We start from the raw sequence: 27,995 nt of genomic DNA on the forward strand, positions 1-27,995 counted from the left end.
TCTTAAAAAACAAATTTCAATTAGTTTTCTCTTTCACTGTTGAATGACTAAGCTAAAACGCGCGTATAAATTAAAGTAGAACAAACACGCACAATCCCTAATAATGCCACACAATTAGTCATTTAGTGCTTCTTCAAGTTTAAGACTTCTCACATTGATTTGAGCCTTTGTATAACCCAAATGAATTTAATGTTTGCAGCAGCACTTGCTCCATTTAAAATAAATAGTGGTATTTAGATCTTTTAAAGGAGAAAACTTTGAAAAACTTTGACAAATAAAACAACAAAAAACAATATACATGTTTATAATACTAATAATATTTTTGAAAATAATTTCTCAAAATATTTTGGATCTACTTATGATGAAATGAACAATGTGACATATTTTGACTGCTGTTAATAGCAATATTTGGACAAACTGGGTCGGTACCTGGCTGACAAGTAGGAAACTTTGCTCCAGTCTCCTGGTTTTTCCACTCTCCACTTGCATCACAGGTATACACACCTGAAGGACAAATAGTGGTACTGTATATGTTATAAGGCAATAGGTAATAGTTTAAATACCACAAAATAACTTATCTGCTAATACATTTTATGAAAGGAAAAATAAGCTCTTTTAGGATGGGTATTGGTAAAAAATACATTCATCATATTAAAATATTATATTTAATATATATATTTTTATATAAACTGCTTTTTTTTTATTAGACAGCGGTTTCATTGCTATGTGACAGATGTGAAAAAATGATTGCAAAGCCTCCTGTCACACTGGTATCTCGTAGCATACGGGAAAGAGAAAGGTTCTCTTAAAACTCGCCTAAAGAAAGGTTATATGACTAACAACCTGGCAAACCTACATTCTAAAAACCTTGATAGCAGTCTTTAATTGTGTAATTATAGAGGAAGCAGACACCACAGGCACTTGGGCGGGGGACCTGGATCTGCTTCCTCTATACAGGGGGGGTTTGGGGGGGGGGGACCCACTGTTTTGTGTGTGACTGCAACACTTGTCAAATTGCAAGTGACCCACAATTTTGTTTGTCTCATGCAATTTGGCGTGGGGGGCAAATGGCAGTCCTTCATGGGTTTAGAAAGCTTGGTTGTACCTATATGTAGGATTAAGAATCCTTAACTTATATAAAGGTAAGGTGCCTGCTAGCTTAGTCCTCCTAAACAAAAATGAGGGATAAATATGCAGTATCTAGTAGAATTAAGTCTAAAACAACTGGACTTTTCTGAGTTTTTCTTGAAAACGTTTCACCACTCATCCGAGTGGCTTCTTCAGTTCTACTAGATACTGTATATCATGACCTGGATGAATGAGAATCTTCATAGGGATAAATATGAAAAATGTTAATAGTAAATATTAGAACATTCACATATTTTTAATGTTTATTCTTCACAGGGTTTATGATGGATATGAATCAGGTCTTTGGTAGTTACAGATACATTTGGAAAAAGGAAATGTCATGCTCCATGTATTTTCACCCATTTTGCCAAAATATACTGAGCTTTTGGTGGTTTATGATCAAAAGAACAGTATTATGAATAAAAGAACAGTATAATCAGCTGAGAGGCTCAGGGGCCCATTTACTAACATTCATATTTCAGTTTTCATGAATAGTGGTCTTTAGCAGTAAAGATCATGGATCAAACTAATTGCACGGAAACTCAAAAAATTCATGATTTATTAGGCAAAAAACATTTCTAAACATTTAATAAATGGCTAGACATAAGTGATTTTAGTGGAAATGAGTTTATTTGTGGTTTAAAAGAACTCTAAAACTACTAAAATCTGAATGTTCATAAATCTGCCCTTTGGTCTTGTATCCAACTACATCTGTATTTTTCAAGATACAAATTATTAAGTTGCTTTGTATGTAATTCTGTATGTTCAATGTAAAAAAAAACATGTTAATAATAAAAATAATTAGTGATTAAAATTAGCACCAAACTGATATACTTATATGGTGCATCCTACTGATTGGGTTTAACTATATATTCTGACCTGGGACTATATTTTTCATTATATTATATATGTTATATAGATATTTATCTTAGACAGCAGAGTAACAGGGACAATTCATAATGGAAAGAGGGTTGATATTTAATTAAAGCAGATTATCATCCTATTGAAATATTTATTTATAACAACCTTTATTTAGTGAGACTTTAAGAAATCCACTTACTTGTTATGTTTGGAACCATAGTGTAGTAAGGTTCCCTGCAGGAATAGTTAAAGCTGGACTGGAATGTGGTACGATTTTCTGCTGTAGAGTAGGTGATGAATCCATTCTCTATCTCCTTTGGTGTCTTACAGTCAACAACTAAAAAGCAAATATGTTTTGGTCACTGTCTATTTCTGATCAAACAATGCAACCATAGCATTACCCTGGTCAATACAACCACATGAAATGTTTAATCTGTAGAAATCTAGCTCTTGCATGTTCTTAATGTAAATGTGGGGTGCATAGTGAATCAGCTCTAGAAATACTACATCAACTTTTGAAAAAATTATATAAACTGTGCACCATTTTGAGTCTTTACTCACCTTCTTCCCAAGAAAAACAAAATTCTGAGCTGGAACAAGTATGTCTGATGATGAAAAAGCTAAAGGAAATGTAACTAATAGGAAAAAAACAACTCATTAAAGAGTTAGTTATGTATTAGTTGTATATCTGCTCTGGTCCCTCAGCACCACTACCACAATGAAATTAAATACTGTGTAAAGGGGCAGGTATAGTATTATAGTACATTATACCATGAAGGTACATACAGTATATTTACTTCAATATTAATCTACTTTTTGATTTGATTTTTTGATTTTCTCTTTTGCATTGAATTGGAATATGTTTCCAATGAAGGGCCTTAGGCTGATGCCCCACTGACCAGCAACAATAGGAGCCCTTTTCATCACTTCGGTATTCCGAAGTCAAGCAAACTTTACTCCTGCAGGCAACTTCGCATGACTTCAGAAAACCAAAGCTATGTGAAGGGCTTTCCACCAGCAATGCTGGAATTTCAGAGAAGTTATTCGTCCACGATGGCAGAGATCTAACGCATGCGACTAAACTGCTCCATGGGATATCAGCCTTACAGTCAGTTGTTTCTTATTAAGACAGCTTAGTAATCATACATTGCTTTCCTCCCTACAGCTTATGAGCTACTGCATTGGCCGTGAGAGACAGCAAATGTAACAAGAAGATTGTTGCTGGTAGCATTCATTGGTTTCACAGTGTTTATATGTAAAATCATATACATAAGGGCAAGCTTTGATTATGGCCATAACCCCTGCATTACTTTTATTGATCTTATAAAAATAGTCTAAAAAAGATAGTCACAGGCTATTTGTATATATTGCGGCTCTAATCATAGTTTTTTATATTAAAGTACATAGATAGTAAAATGTAAGCACAATACACTTTCCCACCTCATACAGGTATGGAGCCTATTATCCAGAATGCTCGGGACTTGTGTTTTTTTGGATATGGGTTCTTTACATAATTTGGATTCCCATACTTTAACACCAAAAAAATATTTATACATCAAATAACCCCAGCAGAATGTTATGCCTCCAGTAATGATTTATTATATCTTGGTTGTAATCACATGCAAGATGCTGTTTTATTATTACAGAGAAAATTGATCAGAATGGATTGGAACAGTAGATGCCCTTCATGTACTTCAGAGCTTTCTGGATAATGGGTTTCTTAATAACGGATCCCATACCTGTACTAACATTTCTAACTGAGTTGGTCATTGGGGAGGTGCAGGGGTCCGACCCTGTCTATAACCCAGGATGCACAATAGAGTGCCCCTTAGCTCTCTATAAAAAAGTGCTTGTATCTGGTGCTACAGTAGGTGCTAGGTGCAAAGCACAGTGCTGGCAGGTGCAAGGCACCCCTGTCCTTACTGCCTTCAATAGGGCAGGTAATAAGTACAGGGTCCCCCTATGCTCTGCGGCTGGTGGTGGTCAATAACTTGTGTGTCTGAATGACATGCAAGTTAGGACATCAGTAGTGGGTAGTAGGGAGGTTGCATTTGTTCCTTCCCCACTCTTATACCTCATGAATACAGCACTCATTTTGGAGGGCAGTGACCTGCGGCAATACAGAAAAGGGCAGGGTAAAAGTGCAAAAATAGCAGTTTAAAAAGTTTTTTTGCATTTTGCAACCTGCCCCTTATATCTGTGGGCCTATGGGGCACCAATAAAAAAGAATGCCATATGAACTTTAAAAGGCACATTTCTGTACTTTGAATGTATAAATAACAAGGGCATTTAGCAGACTAGTTGGCACTTAGATTTTCCAACATGGTAAGTAAAAATATGTTTGATTACCCAGTTTGGTAGAAAATTAAGAAATTTCAGAGATTTCTTCAGAAAAAAACCTTTCACTGCAATACAAATCAGGACTTTGTAAGCAAGAAAAATATATTTACATATAATGGAGAGGAATAATAAGTTTTGCAATATTTAAGCCATAATTTCCAGTAGACTGGGTTGTTTAGAAAAAGTTTACTTTTTATTAAAAAACAGAACATCTGAAAAAAAAAAAAAAAATCTAAAAAAAGTTGCAACCGGTAATCCACTCTATATAATAACTTAGTACTTTCTTCTGGCACAACTGGTGCACTGTGCGAGACAGAGTCTGAGACTGGTGTGTTTTGTTCAGTTCTAGCATGGAGCCTACATTGTGTCTCACACACACCCTTCTGCCTGAATGGCACAAAGAGCATCTTCCGCATTATCAAGTGCAACAGGCCATTTTGTAAAGAGATCTTATTCCAGTCTTCAGCTCATCCTGACATCCTTTTCTGTTTCTTTATAAAGGCAAGACAGGCAACAGAGCAGAGCATCCATTTAAAGAGGAGAAAAGAAGAGAAGAAAGGAGAGAGAAGGAAAGGTGGGAATTAGTATTCATGCAGACAGATTTCAGATAGAAAACACCAGAGCACAGGCAATTAACTCTGTGGTAAAAACAATTGCAGAAATATAGAAAGCAAATCACCAGCACAATGACTATAATTAGATAGTATACACCTATATATATGTTTTTTATATATGAGCAAAACAAATAGAACTTCATAATCCATATTTTCCATTTTTATAAAGCAGTATTTCAGACTTATTTTGCTTTTACACTTGTAACTCCCCTGTAAATAGCTCAGTTAATTTACTAAAATATATAATTATAAGATATCTCCTTATGTAGGGGGTTTATCTCTGGATTGGATCCCTTTTGCCCTCTTCAGCTCAAGAAAAACAAGTAGCATGTACAGGACCCCTTATCTGGAAACCCATTATCCAGAAAGTTCCAAATTATGGAAAGGCCATCTCCCATAGACTCCATTGTAATCAAATAATTCATATTTTTACAAATGGTTTCCTTTTTCTCTATAATAATAAAACAGTACCTTGTACTTGATCCCAACTAAGATATAATTACCCCTTATTGGAGGCAAAACAATCCTATTTAGTTTAATTACCATTTAAATAATTTTTTTAGTAGATTAAGGTAGGAGATCCAAATTACGGAAAGACCCCTTATCTGGAAAACCCCAGGTCCCAACAAAATTTGGATACTATAGACTGGGCATTGAGTCTTTACATGTCTATTGGGAGGGGATCTAAATCTAGTGATCCTCAAGCTATTTTGAACTACAGCTTCCAGCGTTCTTCCAGCTGGAGGACTCAGGTTTGGAATCCATTCTGTAAAGTGTCTATGTTACCTATTGTTCCACTGCCAGAGTAACAGACATTTAATGGGATTCTGCCATGATTTTTATGCTATTCTTTTCATTTATAAGTTACACTGTTCAAAGGGCAACTAATTCACTCTACAAAACACTCCCAACAAATGTATTTTTTAGCTGTAATATTGGTGTGTAGGCAGCCATCTCAGTGCATTGTGCCTGAGTCTGAGCTTTCAGAAGGAGCCAGCGCTACACATTAGAACTGCTTTAAGGTAACCTATTGTTTCTCCTACTCCCACTATTCGAGTCCCAAGCTGGGCTTGGATTTCTTATTTTTAAGTGCTATTCTGATATCTACCACTTTTTGCAATACTGGCTGCTGGGGGGAAAGGGAGGTGGGTGATATCGCTCAAACTTGCTGTGCAGCAGTAAAGTGTGACTGAAGTTTATCAGAGCACAAGTCAAATGGCTGTGGCACCCTGGGAAGTGAAGAACATGACTAGCCCCGTGTTTTGCACTAAAAAATAGACTTCAGTGCTGAATTCTTATAACTGATACGTTTTGAAAAGTATTTTGACAGTATTCCTTTAAGCTCATTACAAATTTTGGTGATGCATCTTCCAATTGAAGATTTTGAATAATACGGCCATTTATTGTTTATTTTGTGATTAAGATAAAGAGATATGAAAGAAAAAGGTGAAAAAGAAATGTGGAAAAATAGCAAATGCAACAAAGCAAACAAAAAACCCCATTGGTTAAGCTTCACATCAAATGATGCGTTTCCATTAAGAATTCACTATGCATAACAGCCTTCCCATAACAACCATGAATATTAGCATTTCACAGACTTTTTGTACTGTGAAATGAAAAGGGACTAAATCTTCAAAAGATGGAAAAATTCACACTTTCAAAAGAAAGCAAAACTTTAAATCCTTAGCTCTTACTTTGACACGTTGGGATTTGGTTACTCCATGTTCCATCTTTTCGACATTCAATCTGGAAACTCTCCATCTCAACATTATCCTAGGTAAGCATAAGAACATTCAGTTTAAGCTAGTAATACTGAGTGCGCAGCAGTTCCTTCTTAACCTAAAGAGGCAAATTTTGCCTCTTTATAGGTCCCTGGTAAGGCCTCACCTTGAGTATGCAGTGCAGTTTTGGGCTCCAGTCCTTAAGAAGGATATTAATGAGCTGGAGAGAGTGCAGAGACTGCAACTAAACTGGTTAAGGGGATGGAAGATTTAAACTATGAGGTTAGACTGTCGAAGTTGGGGTTGTTTTCTCTGGAAAAGAGGCGCTTGCGAGGGGACATGATTACTCTGTACAAGTACATTAGAGGGGATTATAGGCAGATGGGGGATGTTCTTTTTTCCTATAAAAACGACCAGCGCACCAGAGGCCCCCCCTTGAGATTAAAGGAACGGAACTTTCATTGAAGCAGCATAGGTGGTTTTTCACAGTGAGGCTGGGGAATGCTCTTCCTATTGATGTTGTGCAGGTTCTGTTATTGCCTTTAAGAGGGACCTGGGTGATTTCTTGAACAATCATAGTATCCAAGGCTATTGTGATACTAAAATCTACAATTAGTATACATATTGGTATATATATATATATGTATATAGTTTATATAGTTTATATATATGAGTGTATAGATAGTTTGTTATAGGTTTATGTGTGTGCTGGGGTTCACATAGAGGGGTTGACCTCGATGGACTTTAGTCTTTTTTCAACTCAGCTTAACTATGTACCTGTATAGTTTCTATCTATCTATCTTAACTAACATTGGTGGCAAAATAATGGGCTTTATTTAATGTTTAAATGTATCACAACCCAAATCTAAGCTGCAAATACATACAAAGCCTAAACCACTTTTTTTGCAACTGTGTTCATTAGGCACATTTGCTGATGGGAACTAGCACAGCCATACATGTGCATAACCTTTGAGGCAGAATGGGCAATATAGATATCTAAAATCATACACAAATCCTACACCTAGGTGTCCAGATGATGTGATGAGCTGAACTGCACATTACAACCTCAGAATCTGAGAACTTCAATTGCTGCCACTACGTTTCTTTGTCTTTGACCTGTTTTGCACCATCCGGCTGGCACAATACTGTACACAAAAGTCACACTGTACTTACTGCCTATTCATGGCAGGTGTTAGGTAAAGAGTTCACTTGTATGATGCATCTCAACTGGCAAATTGACACATGGCTTTGGGTATGACATTTTAATGGGTATAATTTTGCATCCGTTTCTGTACTCAGTGCTGTGTCTAGCGTTAGTAAACAAACTTGTTATATATCTAATATTTTGGAAGTGTGTTTCAGATAAAGAGCACTCACCTTCAGCACTCTGTACCCTTGGTTGCAGCTAATTACAACCTGATCTTTAAATGTATATTCAGCCTGAGAAGGTTCAAGTTTTCCATTGATTGGTGGACGCAGATTTGGGCATGGAGTACCTAAAGCAGAAAGATAATAAACCAGATGGCTTAAGTGTTATGTATGTATTTTCATATGTTTGACAATATGTGTCATACTTCAATTCAATAAAAGTTTCAACACTAGAGCAGTCTTGAAATGAAAAAGGGCAGTAAAAACATTGGCCTTGGGAGGGCTTGTTTTTATCAATATACAGTAGCTTTAAAATGACAATATGGCTTTTGGATTCCCTCAGCTGTGATAATGTGAAAACAAATATATTATTGCTCTGAATGTTAAAAAACAACTGGACATGGTCTGTTCCGCAGAGACTCTTTATTGTACAGGTATGGGACGTGTTATTCAGAATGCTCGGGACCTGGGGTCTTCCGGATAAGGGATCTTTCTCTAGTTTGGATCACCATGCTTTAAGTTTACTAAAAAAATCATTTAAACACTAAATAAACCAAATAGTATTGTTTTGCATCCAATAAGGATTAATTATATCTTAGTTGGGATCAAGTACAAGGTACTGTTTTAATATTACAGAGAAAAAGGAAATCATTTAAAAAAATTAGAATCTTTTGTTTAAAATGAAGTCTGTGGGATCTCCCTTAGACTCCATTTTAAACAAAAGATTTCCATAATTCGGAACTCTGGATAACGGGATTCTAGATAAAGGATCCTATGCCTGTATATATTGGTATTTTTATTTATGGGGCATATTAATTCATATTTCAAAAAATAAATGTTAGCATTTTAAATAGTATTTAAACTTCAAAATGTCTGCAGAGAGATTAATGACCATACCAAAAGTCATTATGAAGGCTGCCTGAAGCCTTTCTGTTGCTTATTTCCTGCACAAGAGCATTATAAAATATGTGTTATGGATTCTGTAAATTATGCTGAGTAATAATAGGAGAAACACACAGAGAGTAGAATACGATATGATTCGTTTTGTATTTAAGTGATAAAATCAAGTTGATAAATGATTTCATTTGTTATTAAGTGTATGCTGCCTGAGCTGTATTTATGGTTTCAGGACACCAGGAGCAATTATATCACCTGATACAGAGTAGGAGAATCTCCATCCTCCATTTTCCCCTGAGTTGTCACTGTGGAACAGAATCTGAACACTGTTGCTTCCGGTTTCAATCCTCCCTGGTGATTTCTCTCCACACAGTGGACCAATTTCTTTTTTCCCAGTTTTGATCTATGAACAGACAGAAGTTATTGTACAACCTTAGCATTAATGAAACAATACAAGGTTGCAATCTTTTTAGGGCTCATCATGTAACACAGCACACGCACACATATTGCTTAACTGTGACATTGGGAAGTGCAAAGTGCAAACAATTGGTACTAACCACTATTTTACTCACAATGCCCCATTCTTTCCCAGAATCCCAACATAATTGCACTCACTGCAATTCTTGGGCAGAGGTACAAAAATTTTGGTATTGAATTTCACACAGTTAAATTCAAGTTGCCCCTGTTATGTATGGGGTGGCACAGAGACCCCTGTTTACTACCTGTCTTTAACCTCTGCGTGCTTTCTCGATTCACACAAACTCCACCTGACAAGGGCAGCGTCAACTTGGTGGCCCTCTATAACAACCCTTCCCTCTCCGCTTTTGTACCCCTTGTGATCCCCCCTTCGAATACACTCACACAACATCCCTTCTTTGTGGATAGAAAAAGGCCGCAGCCCGTTTATTTGCAACAATATAACATTTTCCATTATTACACATAACCCGATTTAACAATAACCTATTAATGTAATTAAATAACATATCTTAATCTCTTTATAACACAATAACAATAAGCCACTGAAGGCTGCTTTGTGGAAGCTGTACCTGCCCCCACCGCGATCAGTTCCTTGAGGTGAAAAAACCCCCTTTTCTAACCCCCACAGCCCCATTTCCCACCGACCTATGGCTGTAATCCCTAGCCTCAGGCCTAACCTTCCGCCTGCCTCTCCTTTGTCTAATGCATCCTCGGCTGCGACTATGGTCTTGTACCTCCCATCTCCCCTTCAACCCTCTTTCTTTTCTCCTCGAATAAGGGAGGGAGGGTGGGAGCTTGTTCTCACAAAATGGCCACCTTCCCCTATGCTCCTCCTTGCTTAACTCTTTCTCTCCTGCTCTCAGCCAATCCCATGTAGGACTACATTACCCATAAACCCTATCCCCAACAAACTTTCCCGGGCCTTTTCCTATCCCTGTCATGGCCCCGTACCCTCAACTCCTGCCTCGTTCCATTCCGGGGCCCCCTTTCTAAATCTCAACTTATCTTCTAGATAGAGCCATTCTGCTTCTCCATTTTTGCATTCAACTTTGCATTTAAATTTAAATTCCTGATGTGCAAAGAAAGATTTCTACTTAATACCTGCTCAAAGCTCTGTACCTTGTGTGTGATGCACTAATATAAGCGGAAGTCATATTATTACAGGTATGGGACCTATTATCCAGAATGCCCGGGACCTGGGGTGTTCTGAATAAGGGATCTTTCCGTAATTTGTATCTCCATAACTTAAGTCTGCTAAAAATAATTTAAATATTGAATAAACCCAATAGGCTTGTTTTGCCTCCAATAAGGATTAATTATATCTTAGCTGGGATCAAGTACAAGGTACTGTTTTATTATTACTTATTGTACAGCGCTGCGGAATATGTTGGAGCTTTATAAATAAATGTTAATAATAATATTACAGGGAAAAAGAAAATCATTTTTAAAAATTAGAATTATTTGGCTATAATGGAGTCTAAGGGAGATGGCCTTTCCATAATTCAGAACGGGTTTCCGGATATGGGATCCCATAAGTGTATAGGAAATCTTGTACATTACAGTATTGTCCATGCACTATGGCAACAATCCATGCATACTGTTAAGCAGATGTACTAAAGGAAATGTGCAATAATAAAACTTTATTTCATTACTGTTTTGCATTGTGATCTAAGTACCTTTAAGTAATCATAAGGGCATGTGACTTCCGGATGGTCCTCAACATCAAAGTTGTCATCAAAATGCAGATTTATTACAAAGCCTTCTTCTAGCTCAATCCTATAGCGGCAGTCTGAGCTCTTGGGATACGAACTGGGATAGTCTGGACTTGAAATCAACCCACTTCTTTGGGTAAAAAGATTATCACTGCATTCCACTGGGAAAGAGGTTCATGGAAAAGCATTAATATACTGATAAGAAACAGTATGATGAACAGGTAAGCTCATTTTCTACTCATATGCTCCTTCTGCGTTGTATAACACCTTCATGTGTGGTAGCAAACAAAAGTTATGAAATAGTATAAATCTATACGTACAGGATAATTATTTGGGGTATTTAAAGGGACAGTAAAATTTTAAAGTACTTAAGTATGATGTAGACACTAAGATTATAATACAATTTTTACTGAATTACATGTTTTAATTTTTTGATTTGTTTACTTAGCTATTTTAAATCTCCAGCCTAAAAATGAAAATACTGCTTGGTTTCCAGGTTCAGTGTTTATCCGATGAGTTTACAGACTTTTTAACCAGGCTGCTTCAAATCCCCAAAAGATTTTGCATTGGCATATGAATTGTCTATGGCCCACACACGTCAGGTTGATTTAAAATCACAAAATAGTTAAATAACATGTGATTCTGCTTGACTAACCTAGGTAACTTTTTAATGCCTGACAGATTAAGGTTGCAACCTTTAAAGGTGACTATAAAAGGGCTCTAGTAGTCTTGGGAGTTTGCAATTATGCCAGCAAAAGGCATCACTTTTGCCACTTGAGTGTGGTTCTCTGTTTTCATTAAACGCATTGCAAGTCTCTGCTGCAAATACTGATATAGCTAAGCCATACTGACAAAGAGACCCAGGAGTTTCTAACTGGGAACATGTTAAAACTATAGGAGATATTTTTTATATATAAAAAAAAAAATATACCACAAAAAGACTGAATATTCCCATCCTGCACATTATTTCTACGTGTGTCAACTTGTGCCAGCAAGGAACTGTATAGCTGCCATATCAATAGGTGGAAGGACATGTAAGTAAATGTGCTAGAACTTGTAAGTGGGTATTGATATGTGATCTGTTAGAACTTTACAAGAAAGGGGTGGTGACCAACCCTGGTTATTAGGAAGCACCTTTGCATGTTCTGTTATCCGTGTGCAAGAGGTAACCAAATCTACATGAGCAATAGAACCCTCCAATGTAATTGTGGCAGTGATGGTCACAAACCAGGTCTTCATCATTTTTTTCTGTACACTCGTCTATATCTGAAAAGATAAAAAATGTAAACAAAATAAGTTTTCTCTTGTGGTATAGTTACCAAAATTCTCTCAGTGACCACTAAGGGCTCTCGTACACGGAGAGATTAGTCGCCCGCGACAAATCTCCCTTGTTGCGGGCAACTAATCTCGATTGCGAACTAATCTTCGATTCCCGAAGTTGCCTCTCAAGGCAACTTCGGCAATTTCAGCAAATCGCGCCGCCGCATATGCCATCCCACCGGCGATTTACATTTTCGCCGGTGGGATGTCATATCGGGGAGTTTAGTCGCCCACAATAAATTTGCCCTATTTTCTCTGTATCCAACTTATGTCTACCACATTTTATTTGATTCTGTAAGGCTGATGCCACATGGGGCAGGTTCTCAAGATAAATGCACACTGAAAATCCGCCCCTGCTTAGGATGCCTGCACCTGAGCTGACACAATGGCTCTGGGTACAGGCATAACAATCAACTTTTTGAAGCATAGGGTGGATTCTCCCTGTATTTATCCGCAGGCTGAGAATCTGCCCCATGTGGCATTAGCCTAAAGCCATAGTGGTGTTATCAATAGAAACTCTGTGTCTGTTGTATAGAGAATATATGGATAATGCTTTATTATAAAGACAGTAGGTATCTGGTAATAAATAACAGTACAGAAAATGAAGGCTGCTTTCTTTATTCATATGATCCAGCACATGAAACTTTTAAGGTATGATGGTAATTACAATGAGGTGCATGCAAAGCCAGAGGCACATACCTATTGCGCTATAATGAGCATCGAAGCCTGTGAAGCGCTCCTCATTGGAGAAGTCAGAGCGAAAAGTGAGGCTCAGGAAATTACCAGGTGATGTAATAATCTGTTTGCCCGGAGCTTGTTCTGTGTCGGTGCTTTCTTTCCCACAGAAGGAGGCAATAACCTGGTCTTCAGTCTCCACCTGAAAGCCAAAGCACAAGCTGGACATATTTTTTCATAATGCAATACAAAATGACAGATATAAGGGGGCAGATGTCTTTCTGTTTAGTTTATGCAATAACGAAAAATACATATTATTCTATTTAAACTTTAGGCAGAATAGTAGTAGTAACCCTTAGCAATTAACCATATGTTTGCCCTTAAACCACCAAATGCTAATGTTTTATTGCCTGTTATGAATGAATAGACCTTGAGCACAATTCGCTCCCCTTTTAGTTTATTCTTTGAGCCAAAAAGAGTATATGTTTAAATATAAATGAAGAAATACACACAATATATGTGCCATGCTCTGCTAGTCCAAAGACCAGAAAAAGCAAAATGAATCATATTATTTGTCTCATTTTGTCACAAAATGTTTTACATGCACAGCAAACAAGCTGATTTAAACACAACAATCACAGCTAAACTCTTTCAGTCTGGTAGTCTGGAATAGAAAAGGTGCAATGGACAATATTCAGCCATTGAGATTTTGCTGATTCCTGGCTAAACTGCCTTCCTGAACCCCCAGCACCAATTCTACAACCATCTGCTAAAGCTATAGATTGAACATTATATATATTAAAAATATTCTCTGTATGCGGTAGAAAGATGATGGCAGCAACAACATTAGGTGACGGTTATTCCTACTGTTATTATAACTAAGCATTTAGATGCAAATTGCAATAAAAACCAAATATACAGTTACCAAGTTTCAGGGTAAAGTAGACATTTCAAAAAGAATAATATAGTATATAGGAAGGGAAAACCATTATATATATTAGTTTTAACATTTCCCTTAAATCTTTTTCAAACAGTTAAACATTAGGTTGGTTCATAATGTGCTCTTCCCTGTAGGAAATCATCCTCCAGGTCATTGTCACTTGCTGTAAATACTCTGAATGTAGATAAGGCGGTCAACTGTGCAGGGAACATCTATGCCAGAAACTAGGCTCTCTCTCAGCTTGAAGCGCACTGACATCTGCTAAAAAGTTTAAACACATTTTCCATAACTTGTATTACATATTAATAGAGTTATGCATTGTCAAATACAGTTGTCTACAAGCTAGTGCATTACACACGTCATGGAAATGGAAGACTTTCCATGAAAGTCTTTTTAATATATATATTTATATATAGCAGACAGTCTCTTTCCGGGAATGCTAAGCTTCCCAAAACCTTCACTTTTCTTCCTTTATGACTTTTTGGAGATAATTGCCTAACAAGCCCCTGTGTTAATACTTTCAATAGTTTTCATAAAGGACAGAAAGAAGGTTTGATGCTGCAGTTTTAGACATGGAAAAAAAGTTGAGATTTCCCAATGTGCCATTGCCCTGAAGGTCACAGCATGACCTATAGGACCTGTGGAAGGAGAATGCGGATAAGAGAGAATTAGCTACTATGTTTACGGACAAGCCACTGTCTAGGCATGCCCAACCCCCAAGCAAGAGAAATGCAGCTTTCATTAGAATAAAAGGATTGTCTAAGGTGTGATTATACCTTTTGTTTACTTTAAATGAAGGGTAAAGTTAAAAAAGGGATAATGTCCCTGTAAGGTGTGAATGTGATCTGAAGGAAACTACAACTGAATGAATGCAGATGAGAGAGAACTACAGTAACTGCTATGATTACATACAGGCTTCTGTCTGGGCAAGTCCACCCCAATCAAGTAGTAAAATACAGTTTTCTTTCTTAATCTGAAAAGAGTTGTTTTTAATACATGTACAATAGATCTCCCATTTTATGTTTTCAGGGGGCCAGAAAAAATGGTATAAAATCAGGAAAATGCATTATGCATCATGTGGGAAATTATATGATAGCACTATATATTTGCTATATGCTCTACGGGGCATGGACCTCCATCCTCTTGTGTCTTTGACTCTTCTCTTATTGCAACTACTATCTTTTTTTGTATTTGTGTAAATATAGATACATATAGATCCTTTTTTACCACCTAAGGCATTTTCTTTGCCAGTATGCTGATGGCCTACCATAAGGCTTATTTTTAGTGATGAGCAAATTTGTCCTGAAACTGCTGAAAATTTTTTATATTCCCCAGAATGCAAGTGCTAAGGGGCACAACAGCGTGCAACAGGGAATGAGAGATCAGCATCAGGAGGAGCAGCAGAGCCCTGTCCTTAAAGCTGGCCATACACGTGGCGATCTCACGATGTTTCGTACGACCGTCGGTCGCACGAAACATCGTCAGATCCGCCACACACCATTCAGGGCTGAATCGGCAGGTAAGGAGGTAGAAACAATAGGATTTCTACCTCCTTCTGCCGATTCAGCTCTGAAGGGAGAATTTTGGTCAGGCGCCTTTTATGGCGCCCGATCAAAATTTTCTAACCTGGCCGATCGGCGAGTCGACCGATATCAGCAGCTTCCTGCGATATCGGTCGGCTCGCTGACATGCCATACACGCACCGATTATCGTACGAAACGAGGTTTCGTACGATAATATCGGTGCGTGTATGGCCACCTTAAGGCAAAGACAGTAGGAAAAAGGTCCCTAGCCCATACAGCTTACAATCCAAGTTGGTTGCTTAAAGGACGTTATTAACCCTGCACAGGAGTCATCAGTCAGAATCATGCCTGGGAAGAAACTAGAAATTCCTGGGCTAACAGGAGATATTTTTTACATATTGCTTGTACAGTTAATGCAAATGCTATTTATTTCTTTAAGCGGGAATGAAATGGAAATTGCACTTTTACATTTGAGATGTCACTTTGGAAACGACAATGTCATTTGTAAATGGAATGTTATTACTGCGTGAAATGTTCTGTTATTGTTATATGTTTAGAAACCCACACACTAAGGGAAGTGTTAGACATAATGTTCTTATAGAGCCAGTACTTATATTTTCTTAAAGAAATACACCACCTTAAATCATCTGCATGTGTGGGCAATAGTTGTATTTGTATAGTTGGGACTTTTATACCTCAGCTTTGTGTATGGTCTAACACAGGGGTCCCCAACCTTTTAAATCCATGAGCTACATTCAAATTGAAAAAAAAATTGGAGAGCAACAAAAACATGCAAAACATTTCCTGGGGCACCAATTATAGGCTGTGATTAGCTATTGGTAGCCCCTACTGGCAGCCTACAGAAGGCTTTGTTTGACAGTGCACTTGGTTTTTATGTCACTAAGGCTTGACTTTATGCCAGGAATTCAAAAATAAGCATCTGCTTTGAGGCCCCTGGGAGCAACATCCAAAGGGTTGTTTAGTTTTTTTTTTTTTATTTTTATATCTATTATCTTGTGGCTGCAGAACAATTGATCATTTAAGAAATTCTCTGTTTGTTTCACCTGAAAATAGATTTACACAAAAAAAAGAATTCTTGAAAGATGTAGTTTTAGCTGCAGGAGCTAAACCATTGTATCTTCTGTAACTAGAGTAAATCCCATGGGACACAAGAACAAAGAATATCTGCTTCTACATATAACTTTACAACTATATATTTTCTTTTTTATAGATGAAAATGAATGCGTTTCTTCACAAGTAGAACAAGGTTTAGTTGATGTCATTGACAAATATTTTTTCTACCAAAAATTAATTACATTTGCTATTTAAGTCCATTCAACCCTAGCTAAATAAATATTGTAAAATGCTGGATTTCACATAAACTATATCACAGCAGAGCAGTTAAAATGTATTTACATTACCACTGAGGAATTAGAGGTACAAAACCATAAAACTTTTGTACTTCACTGGGAATTATTCTAGTTTTTACAGACATGTTGGTTTAGCTTTGGCAAAGTCTTGCAATCGCTTGTGCGTATACAATATTGTCAGTGAAATGAAGACTAAATGTTTGAAGTAAAATCAAAGCGAAAATTGGTTAATCACAAAATAAAAACATGTGGGAACCTGTCCTTTATATCTCTGGAGGTGCTGTATGCACTTTTCCTGGGTACCATATCTGATATCTGTAAGACCTTCGAGGCAGGAATCATATTGATGCAAGTGCAATTAATAATACTTTGGCTTTTTATATAAATATTCTTTGTGAACCTTTCTCTATAGTATGTAATTAAGTGTGCCTTTATAAGTGGATGCATGGCGAGTGAAAGCCCGTGATGGCATCTCTTATTTGAAGTATTGTAGATTTTCAAGCTTCTCTCTCAGTAAGGAGACATCTGAGGTCTGCTAATGATAAACATAGCAGGGGCAGAAAGTTAGATAACCAGCTAGGATTCCCATGGAATTTCTCATAGAAATTGAACAGATCCACTTGATCTGCAGAGCTCTAACTCATGTTTTAAGGCCAAGGGTTACAAAAGCTGTGAGAGAAAGAAAGAACAATAACAGATGATAATAGATTTGCTTTGGAAGGAGACTTCATTCAAACCAGTCACAGCAGAGAGCATTGTCAGATATCAGCAGGGAGCAGCTTACTCGCTTCATGGGTTTCTCCATACAGGGGTTTAGTGCTAAAAATGCAAAGACTTTAACAAGATATTCAAATCATATCTACAGCTGAGAGCTACCGAAAGAGATTATGGAGGTTGAAAAATCAACACTGCAGACTAAGAAGATAGAAATTATATTCAGTTATTTATTGCTTTATTCTCTCTTTAAAATTAATTCTTTGCATTGTTACTAAAGAAAATGTTGTTGTTGCCATGGGACAATGACTATTATATAATTTCCTATCCCCTTCCTGTTCTTCTTTCCACATGTTCACTCTGAAATCACAAAGCTCGTTAAGAAAGGAAACTAAGAATAGGAATGGAGAGATGTCAGTCAAGCTTTGAATGTTTATATCATTAACGTTCACTGGAAAACATTTCATTAGCAACCTCCCCTCACTTTGGACAGACATCAGCCAGGGATCTGGACAGGGCTGTAAAATAGCAAATATTAACTTAGCCCAGAGACTTTCTGTTTATTTTAGGGCAGAGAAAGCCTCTTCCCTCTGCATTTTCTAAAATGAACCCTATAGTAGATAAGGATTGTAACTGCTTTACATTCTCCAGTGTTAAAAACAGCAGAAACAATTTGGAAAATGCAGCTTTGTTTATGAGCTTATCTATCTGTAATAATAATTTCAGTCTGATAATTACAATTTTTAATAATAACAATGTCAATCTATTGCAGATAGAATTATCTTTTCTGTTTTGGTTGGTACTGAAGAAAGAGAACCATAATTGTTAGGGTGAGAGGGACTAAAGGTGGCCAGACACGAGCAGATTAAAGCTGCTGATTACTTTTTTAGACTGATTCGGCAGCTTATCTGCCTGTGCATGGGGACCCTTGACGGGCCTCCCCTATCAATATTGTGCCAAAAATTGTCCAGGTGTCGATAGGGCAGGTTTGATTTTCCCAACGGATGGGCAGCCAATGCGGTCCTCGGCCTGACAGCCCCTATGCCCATCATTGTAATTGGAGTGCTAGAGCCAAACAATCGATTTAGCCCAATATCTTTAAGACTTTTTAAGATCGAATTAGCCTACATTTGCCCGATATCGCCCACCCGAAGGTGGGGATATCGGGAGAAGATCTGCTCGCTTGGCGAGATCTTAACGTGTATGGCCACCTTTAGGTTGCACTGGCAAACAGACACATTTGCTTATTTGAGGTACTGATACTCTTTAAGATGCCTGCTATTGGCTGCCAGTGTTATTCAGTAGTGCCAGCAATAACACTGTTTCATTTACTAAATGGAGGTATGGTGCAAAGTACTAAGCAAAAAAGCAAAGTGCCCTGTTAATTGTCCACATTTGCACCTTACTCCAATGCTAGCATTAGAGGGTGGTATTCTAGGGTGCTGGCTAAGGGCTGTGACAGATGGGGAGATTGTGCAAAAAATCTCCCTTGTCGTGGGTAACTAATCTCCCTGAAATGCCATCCCACCAGCTAGAATGTAAATCACCGGTGGGATGGCATACGTGGCGCAGAAATCGCCGAAGCGTCCTCTCAAGGCCACGCCACGTATGCCATCCCACCGCCGATTTACATTCACAGCCCTAAAGTTGCACTCTCAAAATCTGATGCAAGGTGCGCCTGGGCTTTTTACTTGCTATAAGCAGCAGTTAAAAAGTCTTCCAAGCATCTTTCATCCTCCAGTGTTCTTGACTTTATGACAAGCTTTGGATGCAGCAGGAGAGTTCTATGTTCTGCCCATGGCCACCCTGTCTGTATGCCAAACTCACACAGCGTGATATACAGGAAAATGCAAACTCCAGAGTTCCAGAATTATGCCTATGGAAGAAAATGCCATATTTTGCCCTTTGCACCTTACCCCTTATTGTAAATGAGCCCAATAGTAGAGTTATGCCATAGTTAATGGTTCAATTACACTACTACTGGAAATAAAGAATGAGCAGGATTAGGTAAAACTCCCTGGAATCTATGTGCAGTATATCAAAACGTGCAGTATGTAAATGTACCAGATCTGGACTGTAGATTTTTACACAATTTACATATAAATATGCTAGAAATGTATGTGTTTTGGAGATTTACATTTAAAATTGGATGTGTGCCAAAGCCTTGTGGCATGGCAATGGATTTCTGCAATGCCTCACAACAGGCCACAACAGAACCTTTGAGCTGTGTAAACTTATGTTCTGTTTTGACATTAACTTATAGTCAGATTTTGCTTGTGTAGACATCTGCCCTGTGTAGCTGTATTCTGCAGGTACCTACCAGTAGCTCTATAGCCTGCACACCCATGCCACCTGCATAAATACCTGCCATTGGGCCCTGTTGTTTACACTTAGGGGCTGATTTACTTACCCACGAACGGGTCGAATGGAGTCCGATTGCGTTTTTTTCGTAATGATCGGTACTTTGCGATTTTTTCGTATGTTTTGCGATTTTTTCGGATTCTTTACGAATTTTTCGGATCCAATACGATTTTTGCGTAAAAACGCGAGTTTTCCTATCCATTACGAAAGTCGCGTAAAAAGTTGCGCATTTTGCGTAGCGTTAAAACTTACGCGAAAAGTTGCGCATTTTTCGCGTAAGTTTTAACGCTACGCAAAATGCGCAACTTTTTACGCAACTTTCGTAATGGATACGAAAAACTCGCGTTTTTACGCAAAAATCGTATTGGATCCGAAAAATTCGTACAGAATCCGAAAAAATCGCAAAACATACGAAAAAGTCGCAAAATATTCGTTTTCAAGTCGGAACTTTTCCAATTCGGGTCGGATTTGTGGGTTAGTAAATCAGCCCCTTAGATGTGAGTTGTGTAACTGCTGCCATGTGCTGCTACAGTCTGCAGGCAGTTGTCACTTGGGTAGTGCTGTTTTTACTTGTGTAACTTCCTTCCATGGGGCAAGCAAAGTCTACAGGTAAATATGACTTGTGTAAACATGTGTCCTATTGGACGTGTTCTACAAACAACTCATAATACATGGCTTTATGTTACCCTTGACATAGTCAATAAGCGTTCTCACTGAACATAAATGGATTTCTGCTTGGATGAAATTCATTAGGTAGGTGTGCAGGACTTCACTGTCTACGTATTATTAAAGCACTCTTTCTGCACCTGCATTTAGGGTTGGTGGTCTCCTATGCATTTTGCATTTCAGTTGTTTTTCAGCAGAAGCACCACTTAACAGCTTTTCCCATTTATCTTTTTACATTTTATTTTACCTTGGCATAATCATACTCGCACAGATAAGATGGTTCCAGATCAAAGTGCATAAAATAGAGCTTAAGCCGGAAACCCTCAGGGACTGTGATGTTCCATGTCACCTCTGAATCACTAGGGTAAGAGTCAGGAAAATTAGGTGTCCGGATTTCACCAAAAGTATCAGTAAGCTGAATTACTTCTGCTTCCGACAGCATCCACAAGAAGAAGGAGAAGAGTAGAGGGATCCTGGAAAACAAAGAGTAAAACATGTTCATTGTACAGAAGCAGTTTAGTTTTTATTGTAACTAAGCATTTTATTGAGTAATTTGGATACATAGAATAATGTGGGATCTGTTATTTAGAAACCTATTATCCAGAATCCTTTACAAGCACGAAAAATCATTGTCTGAATAAGCAATTGTTTATTCCTGCTTATTGTACTGCAATGTTGGGAAGCTACTTTGATAGCAGAACAATTGTAACCAGATTTTTGTAATTGTTATCTAGTAAATGTTAGTTATAGTGGGACTGATTTATAAATACAAGAGGGTTTTACCTAATATATAGAGCACCATGCCTTAAAGCTAAAAAATATTTGTAAACTAATAAACCAGTAGGATCGTTTTACCAACATTATGGTTCATGCAGTTTAGTTGCCATCAAGTGCAAGCTGTTAAGGCCTGTACGGCCCATACTTGGGTTGAAGTCAGAACCTAGGAGGAGTACTGACAAATGAGGTATCCGAAGGGTTTCGAGAGTCTCTTTGTCAAATTTAAGCAAAAGGTCAGGGCAGGCAGTAATTGGAGTAGTCAGAAAAGGTGATTTAGAGAACACCCAGGAACTTACTAAACAAGCCCTACAATTGGGCATTGAACCCAGCTCATCAGCATCTTTTTATTTTGAGTTTGGCACTGAGCCATGACGTGATAATATCATGTCAGCACTTGTTGGCGTTCTGTTGCTGGGAAACCACATGGCTTATGGGCGCCACCATCTTGGAAGCAAGAAGTGAGCCTGCCTAGAGGTGCTCATTACACAAGGTACTGTTTATTTCAGAGGTTTTTTGGATAACAGATCCCATACCAATAATTGAAAATGAATTACTGAGATTTCTGAAAGTAAAACAGAGCATATACCTTTGCCCTGATGAGAACTCCAGAAAGCTATTCGATTACATCTACATTTATATTATGTTTAGCTTCAGCCGTGTGGAGAAGATTAAACACACACATACCATAACATTGTGTCACACACATAAAAATGGCTTTGATTTCTAAAACCTGCTGGTAAAAATATTTACCGAAACACAAATATCTTGCGCCCTCTCCTCTGTCATGAGGAATATAACATATAACAGGATCATTTATCCATCGGAATCCAGTCGTGCAGAGGGTTTCAGGCTGATAATATTGAAATGTTCTCAGCTGTCTGGAAGTTATGTAAAGCAGCTCCCAATTACTTCCAAAGCAAGTGTAACATAATGGAACAAAGAGAGTCTGGCAGTTGGACAGTCCAAGAGGTCTGATCTTTTGCACAGACACTTTGACAGGAAAAAACAAGTCCGATTATTGAATAGATGACAGCATGAGACAATCGTGATCCGGAGCTATTATATAGAGCACTTTATACTAAATGCAAAAAGTGGCACAACAAAAAGAGGCTCAAATGAATACATTTCAGCTGTCATTTGCATTCCTATACTAAAGCTGCTATACTCTGCCTTTTGTACACTACAGCTATGTGATTACACTAAAGCTCTGCTAACCTATCATTTTTTCTTCTCAATCAAAAGCATATCAATAATTGCAATTTGATGAACAAGTTCACTCCATGCACCTGTAGGAATACATTTTTCATTAGTATCTCAACTGAAAAAAAACACTCTATTATCTACATCTAACAGGACCTGGTATTTGGTCAGCAAACTGAATAACCTGAATGCACAGAAATAAACACCCAGTTGTAGTGCACGTCCACTTAAGCCATTTGTCATTTTAAAATGATCTTTTATGTTGTGCTGTCTCAGATATTTCTTTCTATAAAGCTGCCAATTTACTCAGGCTTTCTATGATTGTCAGTGCCTGGAGAGTTCACCTTCTTTCTGGTCCTGGTATTTTTTATGTGTGAATTGCAGGAGGTCTGTTGATGGAGGCCTATCTAGCAATGTAACAAGAACTGTCATTCATGCAAAATAAATGTCCCATACTTCACAGACATTTAAAGGTAGGGGAAATCTAAAATATCTGTGTATATTTTACTGCTGAATCTATATCTCAATTATCTATTGGTGATAAATGTCAATGCAACTGTATCCCTGAACAAAACTTGATATCAGTTCAAACCTTTTACATTTTTCAACTTTAATCTACAGTAAGGGGCAGATTTTTTATGCATAAAAAATAGCAACAAAAATTGCCACAAATCACAAGGCTTTGCTATGTACAAATAGTGTTTTGGAATTTGTTACATGTTCCGCTAAAAAATAATGGCATCGAATCTGGCGTTCAGATAGTGTAAAATAAAACACACCTTGATAAATTTGCCATGTATTTTACACAACTTTTTACACCATTTTTTTCATGAAATGTTTTTTTTGCACAGCATAATAAATAGGCCCCTAACTCTGTGATCTTTGTTGATTCAGAGCCTAATACAGGTATGGGATCTCTTATCTGGATACCCGTTATCCAGATAATTTACTTGTATTTAATAAAATATTTTTTCTTTGTACTTTATCCCAACAAAGATACAATTAATCCTACTATAATTCAGTGCAAACCGGACTAAAGTGAAAAAAGCATGAATAGCTAACATGATGTTTTGGTTCCCCCAGGAAATTTATATATATATATATATATATATGCAGAAAGGTTTATTGAAGGTTTATTGAATTGAATAGTGTAGCTCTATAAAAGGCACCCCAATAAGTGACTGCTATACAACCTTACATTTCTTACATTTCATTTCTAGAAAGGATCTAATTAGAAGATGTCATTGAAGCTATTATTTGTTAGACATAGGATGTGTGTTTCATTAAATTATAGCACTTCTTAAATGACTGGATTAGATTTGATGTACAACTATCGAATTGTCAACCGTTTTCAATTCATTCTGACAGTGTGCTTACAGCCAGTTACGGCTTTTTATGGTAACCATATCGTATCAGTATTATTCCCTCTAATGTACTTTACGTATTAGAAATATATTGTCTCTGAAATGAATAAAGGGAAAAAGTTAAATCTTGCTGTAAAATATACAGATATTAGAAGTAACCAATGGGTTCCATGACCAAATAGAGGAACAAGCAGAACGAGTGCCTTTGTACATATCATGGAGCTCCAAGTTATTTTTTAAAAGGTAGCAGATTATTTTTAATAATACAAAACAACTAAAAGTGAAATCACTACGCCCTCATTATAACTGATAACATCACTTATTAGCTTATATTTTACAGGTTATTTAGGGCTTCTATGTATTATGAAGTTATTTACGCAGAATATTCTCTTCCTTATGTTGCTACTTTGCATCACCACGTCTGGGAACATCCCATAGAAACGGAGATGAGCCAGCTCTTCTTGGCAAACCGCACATAAAGCTCTATGCTGTGCCAGCCTTAGGAAATTCTTCTAAAACATTCTTGGCAGCGATAACTGTAGGCTGCAGCTAAACCATATGCAGATTTAAGGAGGAACTGAAGTTTCAAGACGCTGGTATATGAACAACACTAAAGGCACTATGAACATCGTAAGCAAAACTGGCAAAACTTCTGCTCCATTCAATTGCTAAATGTATTTCTATTGGCATTTCTTTTTTTACTCCATATTTTCCTGGTCCATCGCAAATACCCAGATGGCAACATATTTATGTAGTACATTCTATCAATAAATTGTGTAACTGCTGTCCTAAGTTCTATTATTACAAGGGAGGGACATTTAGGATAGGACTGAGAGGCCATTTGCCCTGGGCCCTCAGTATCATAGGGGCCCCTTTGGTGGTAGAAACGTAGATCAGTATACAAAGGGCATTATTATTGTACAACAGTTCTTGGCAGTGGCCACCCACAATTTATGAGCATTGCGGGTGCCCAGTGATTTTTTGCTTAATTTTGGTTGGGTGTGGGGCCCTGTAAAAAACTTTTGTGGGGGCCATGCCCTAAATATTACGCCACTGGTTCTTAGAGATATTCAGATATTTTAGATATTTTCAGTACATACAACAGCTGGAGGCCTGCAGGTTGGACATCCTCCTTAGCCAGGGCCCACTTTTTTGCTAACTTTTTCCATGAATATTACATAGCAGCAACAGAGCGGCAGCACAGTCATAGCAAAAGAAACTTTTAAAAAGCAGCTAAAAAAATCAATAACGTATTAAGCCACCAAATTACAGAGACTAATGTGGATCTTTCCACTGGAGAGAATGCAAGAAAGGCCAAAAAAAACCGTATCTGAGTATCTGATGTAGAATATATATATTTATATAACAAGACAAGCTGACATGCCTTGTAGTATAGTAAGTATACACACTTTTAATGCTTCTTCCGATAAGCCCTGTCAGGTGTTAAAACAGTGAGCTTCTCAAGTTAATGACCAGCATTTTTCATTAAATTCTTTAATTTTGCAAACACATTAAGTACAACTGCGAAAACAGTATATATCCACAATAAATGTAACCAGCAAAGTAAGCAAAAACTTATGGCGTGAGCTGTCTAAAATACTTATCATCAAAGATGATTATATCTTAATTAAGAAAGAAAGTTGGCCCTTCTTATTTTATTTAAACTTGAGTTAATAAGAAGGCTGGGAGGTTTTTATAAAGCAGATATTTGATGTTCGTGTTCACTGGCGGCGCCCTGGTCATTTCCCAATTCTTCCTGGGTTGTTCAGTAACTTTACTATATGGTAACTCCAACTGGCAACACATTACCTTTCCTAAAGCTAATATAAATGCAACTGAGTAAGTTGCCATTATTAACTCCTCCCTGTTATTAGACTTTAATGGTACTATTTAAGAAGCCAAAAGGGGAAAATGCAAATTTTCACTTTCAGTAGGAAATGTTGTGAGTTTTGACCTTCCGGGTCACTAATAGTGTTTATTAGTCATAAAAATAGGTGATATACAGTTACCGGACAATGTGAAAAATGAAAGATACTTCTAGAATAGCCACACTGGGCTAGACTAATGGGCTTGCTAACTTGGCTGGATAAATAAAGTACTGACCTATCTTTACTAGATTAGGCAATAGGGTAACAAGCAGTACAGATCAGCACTGCACTTTTATTAGAAATGTATTACTCATCTGCTAAATTCATTACTCTTGATTTTAATACAATCGAACACACTGCATGGCATTCTGAGTAATACTGAATAGCTCTCTTTTGACACTGTAATTCACAATGTCACACACATTAATCATTGTTGGCCCAAAGTAAAACTGCATGGTACTCTAAGTAGAACTAAGTGAAACAACATGGTATATGGAATACTAGCGCCCAATACTGCATGGAACATAGAGGATGCCACCTGATTCAAGTGTTCACTGCACTGGCACACCAAGTCACAAGACTTCATTGCTAATGAATAGCACTGCATGGCACAGTAACATTGCAAGGCACTAGCACACTGATTAGTGCTGCCTGGCACACAGAACAGAGAAGCACTAAATGGCCTGAGATGCTATAGAGTTAATGGTAATGAGGATAGATAGGAAGGCGGGTAGAGCAGCAGAAACTGCAAGTGCCATGTTGTGTAGTAAAGTCATGCCCTGCTGCTTGCGCCCAATCAGTTTCAGGCTTAATTCACTCAGGGGTTGTAACTTGCCCACAACCCCACCAACTGCATAGCATCATAAAAACTGACAGTTTCAGTAGCTGCAGTTTCAGATCAGTCATGATTTTACAACCACCTTGGCACCCTGCACTCTCATTACTAACCTCATATTGGCAGAGATTTTCCTTTCCCTGTCTTCTATCTCCTTTGTGTGTGTGTGTTTGCTCCCCACAGCTGCTCTGCCTGGCTCTAGCTTTGTTCTGTGCTCTCTGGTGTGTGTTTGTGTGCGCCTGGGAGTTAGTGCTGGTGCTCTGTACTCTGGTCACGCCTCCCAGTCTGTAACTGTTCCTCACCAACTGGGAGAAACAAACCTGATGGGACTTTAGAATGAGTACTTAGTTCAGGCAGGGGGAATGCCTGGAAGGAGGGTGTTGGTAAAGAAACAAGCAATCATTCCTGTAAACAGAACACTAATCCCACAACAAATGTTGCACAACCGAAATCACAAAGCATGTATCCACTTTTTGTGTCTCTAATGACTGCAAGCAGCAGCTTATCTTTCAGCACCCAGCCACCCACTGGCTTTCTGGGAACAGTATATACACACTATGGTTAATGTACAAGTCCTACTCTCTTCATCAAACATTGTTAAACTCTTGCAGGCATCCCAGGTTATCATAGGATAATATTTTAATTCCACAGAGTGGTTTAAATATCTTTAAAGATTTTTTTTTTCTGCGCAACTCTATAGAATAGTACAGCAAGGTGATATATCACATTCTAAAATAATAAACTATCCACTTTTTTAAACATGCCCTTTTTTTATACTATTGTGAGTTTAAAAAAGGCTTTAAGCTAATTACAGAGACTCATTTATCAACCTTTCAATTTGGGAGCTATACTGTAAGAGCTTATCTTCCTCCTTGATATGCCTGTTGGCCGCAAGTACATTTCTTTAAGAATGCATTAAAGGTCTGTAGCAGAAAAATTATTTAATATCTCATTTAAAATACATTGGTGTCTCTTGTTACAGCAGTTAAAGATTTTTTGTGTGTTTTAAAGGGACAGTAACAGCAAAAATGAAAGTTTTATAGTCATTAAAATATAATGCACTGTTGCCTTGCACTGATAAAACTAGTGAATTTGCTTCCTAAACACTAATATATAATAGTATATAATAAAGCTGCTGCATAGCCATGGGGGCAGACTAAAGGTCCCCATACACGGCCCAATTCTAGCTTCCGTTATCGGTCCCTTAGACCGATTCGGCAGCTAATCGGGCCGTGTATGGGCACTTCCGACGGGCTTGCCCTAC

The 27,995-nt window shown here is 37.6% G+C and overlaps 1 protein-coding gene across 3 annotated transcripts in view; it reads right to left on the reverse strand.

Moving 5' to 3' along the window:
• The window catches only part of masp1 (mannan-binding lectin serine peptidase 1 (C4/C2 activating component of Ra-reactive factor)), a 50,364-nt gene extending 23,344 nt beyond the window's left edge, over positions 1-27,020 (reverse strand). The window contains exons 1-10 of one of the 3 annotated variants that reach the window (XM_031901420.1): positions 26,845-27,020; positions 20,935-21,160; positions 13,138-13,315; positions 12,253-12,384; positions 11,083-11,279; positions 9,185-9,332; positions 8,042-8,160; positions 6,638-6,716; positions 2,189-2,326; positions 430-504 (exon numbers count right to left, since the gene is read on the reverse strand). In XM_031901420.1, the coding sequence (XP_031757280.1) occupies positions 430-504; positions 2,189-2,326; positions 6,638-6,716; positions 8,042-8,160; positions 9,185-9,332; positions 11,083-11,279; positions 12,253-12,384; positions 13,138-13,315; positions 20,935-21,160; positions 26,845-26,849 (1,297 nt within the window). In that variant the 5' untranslated portion in view covers positions 26,850-27,020. 3 annotated transcript variants of the gene reach the window in all.
• Positions 27,021-27,995: the final 975 nt, after the last annotated feature.

The sequence above is a fragment of the Xenopus tropicalis genome, chromosome 5 (genome assembly GCF_000004195.4).
Source record: "Xenopus tropicalis strain Nigerian chromosome 5, UCB_Xtro_10.0, whole genome shotgun sequence".
NCBI lineage: Eukaryota > Metazoa > Chordata > Amphibia > Anura > Pipidae > Xenopus > Xenopus tropicalis.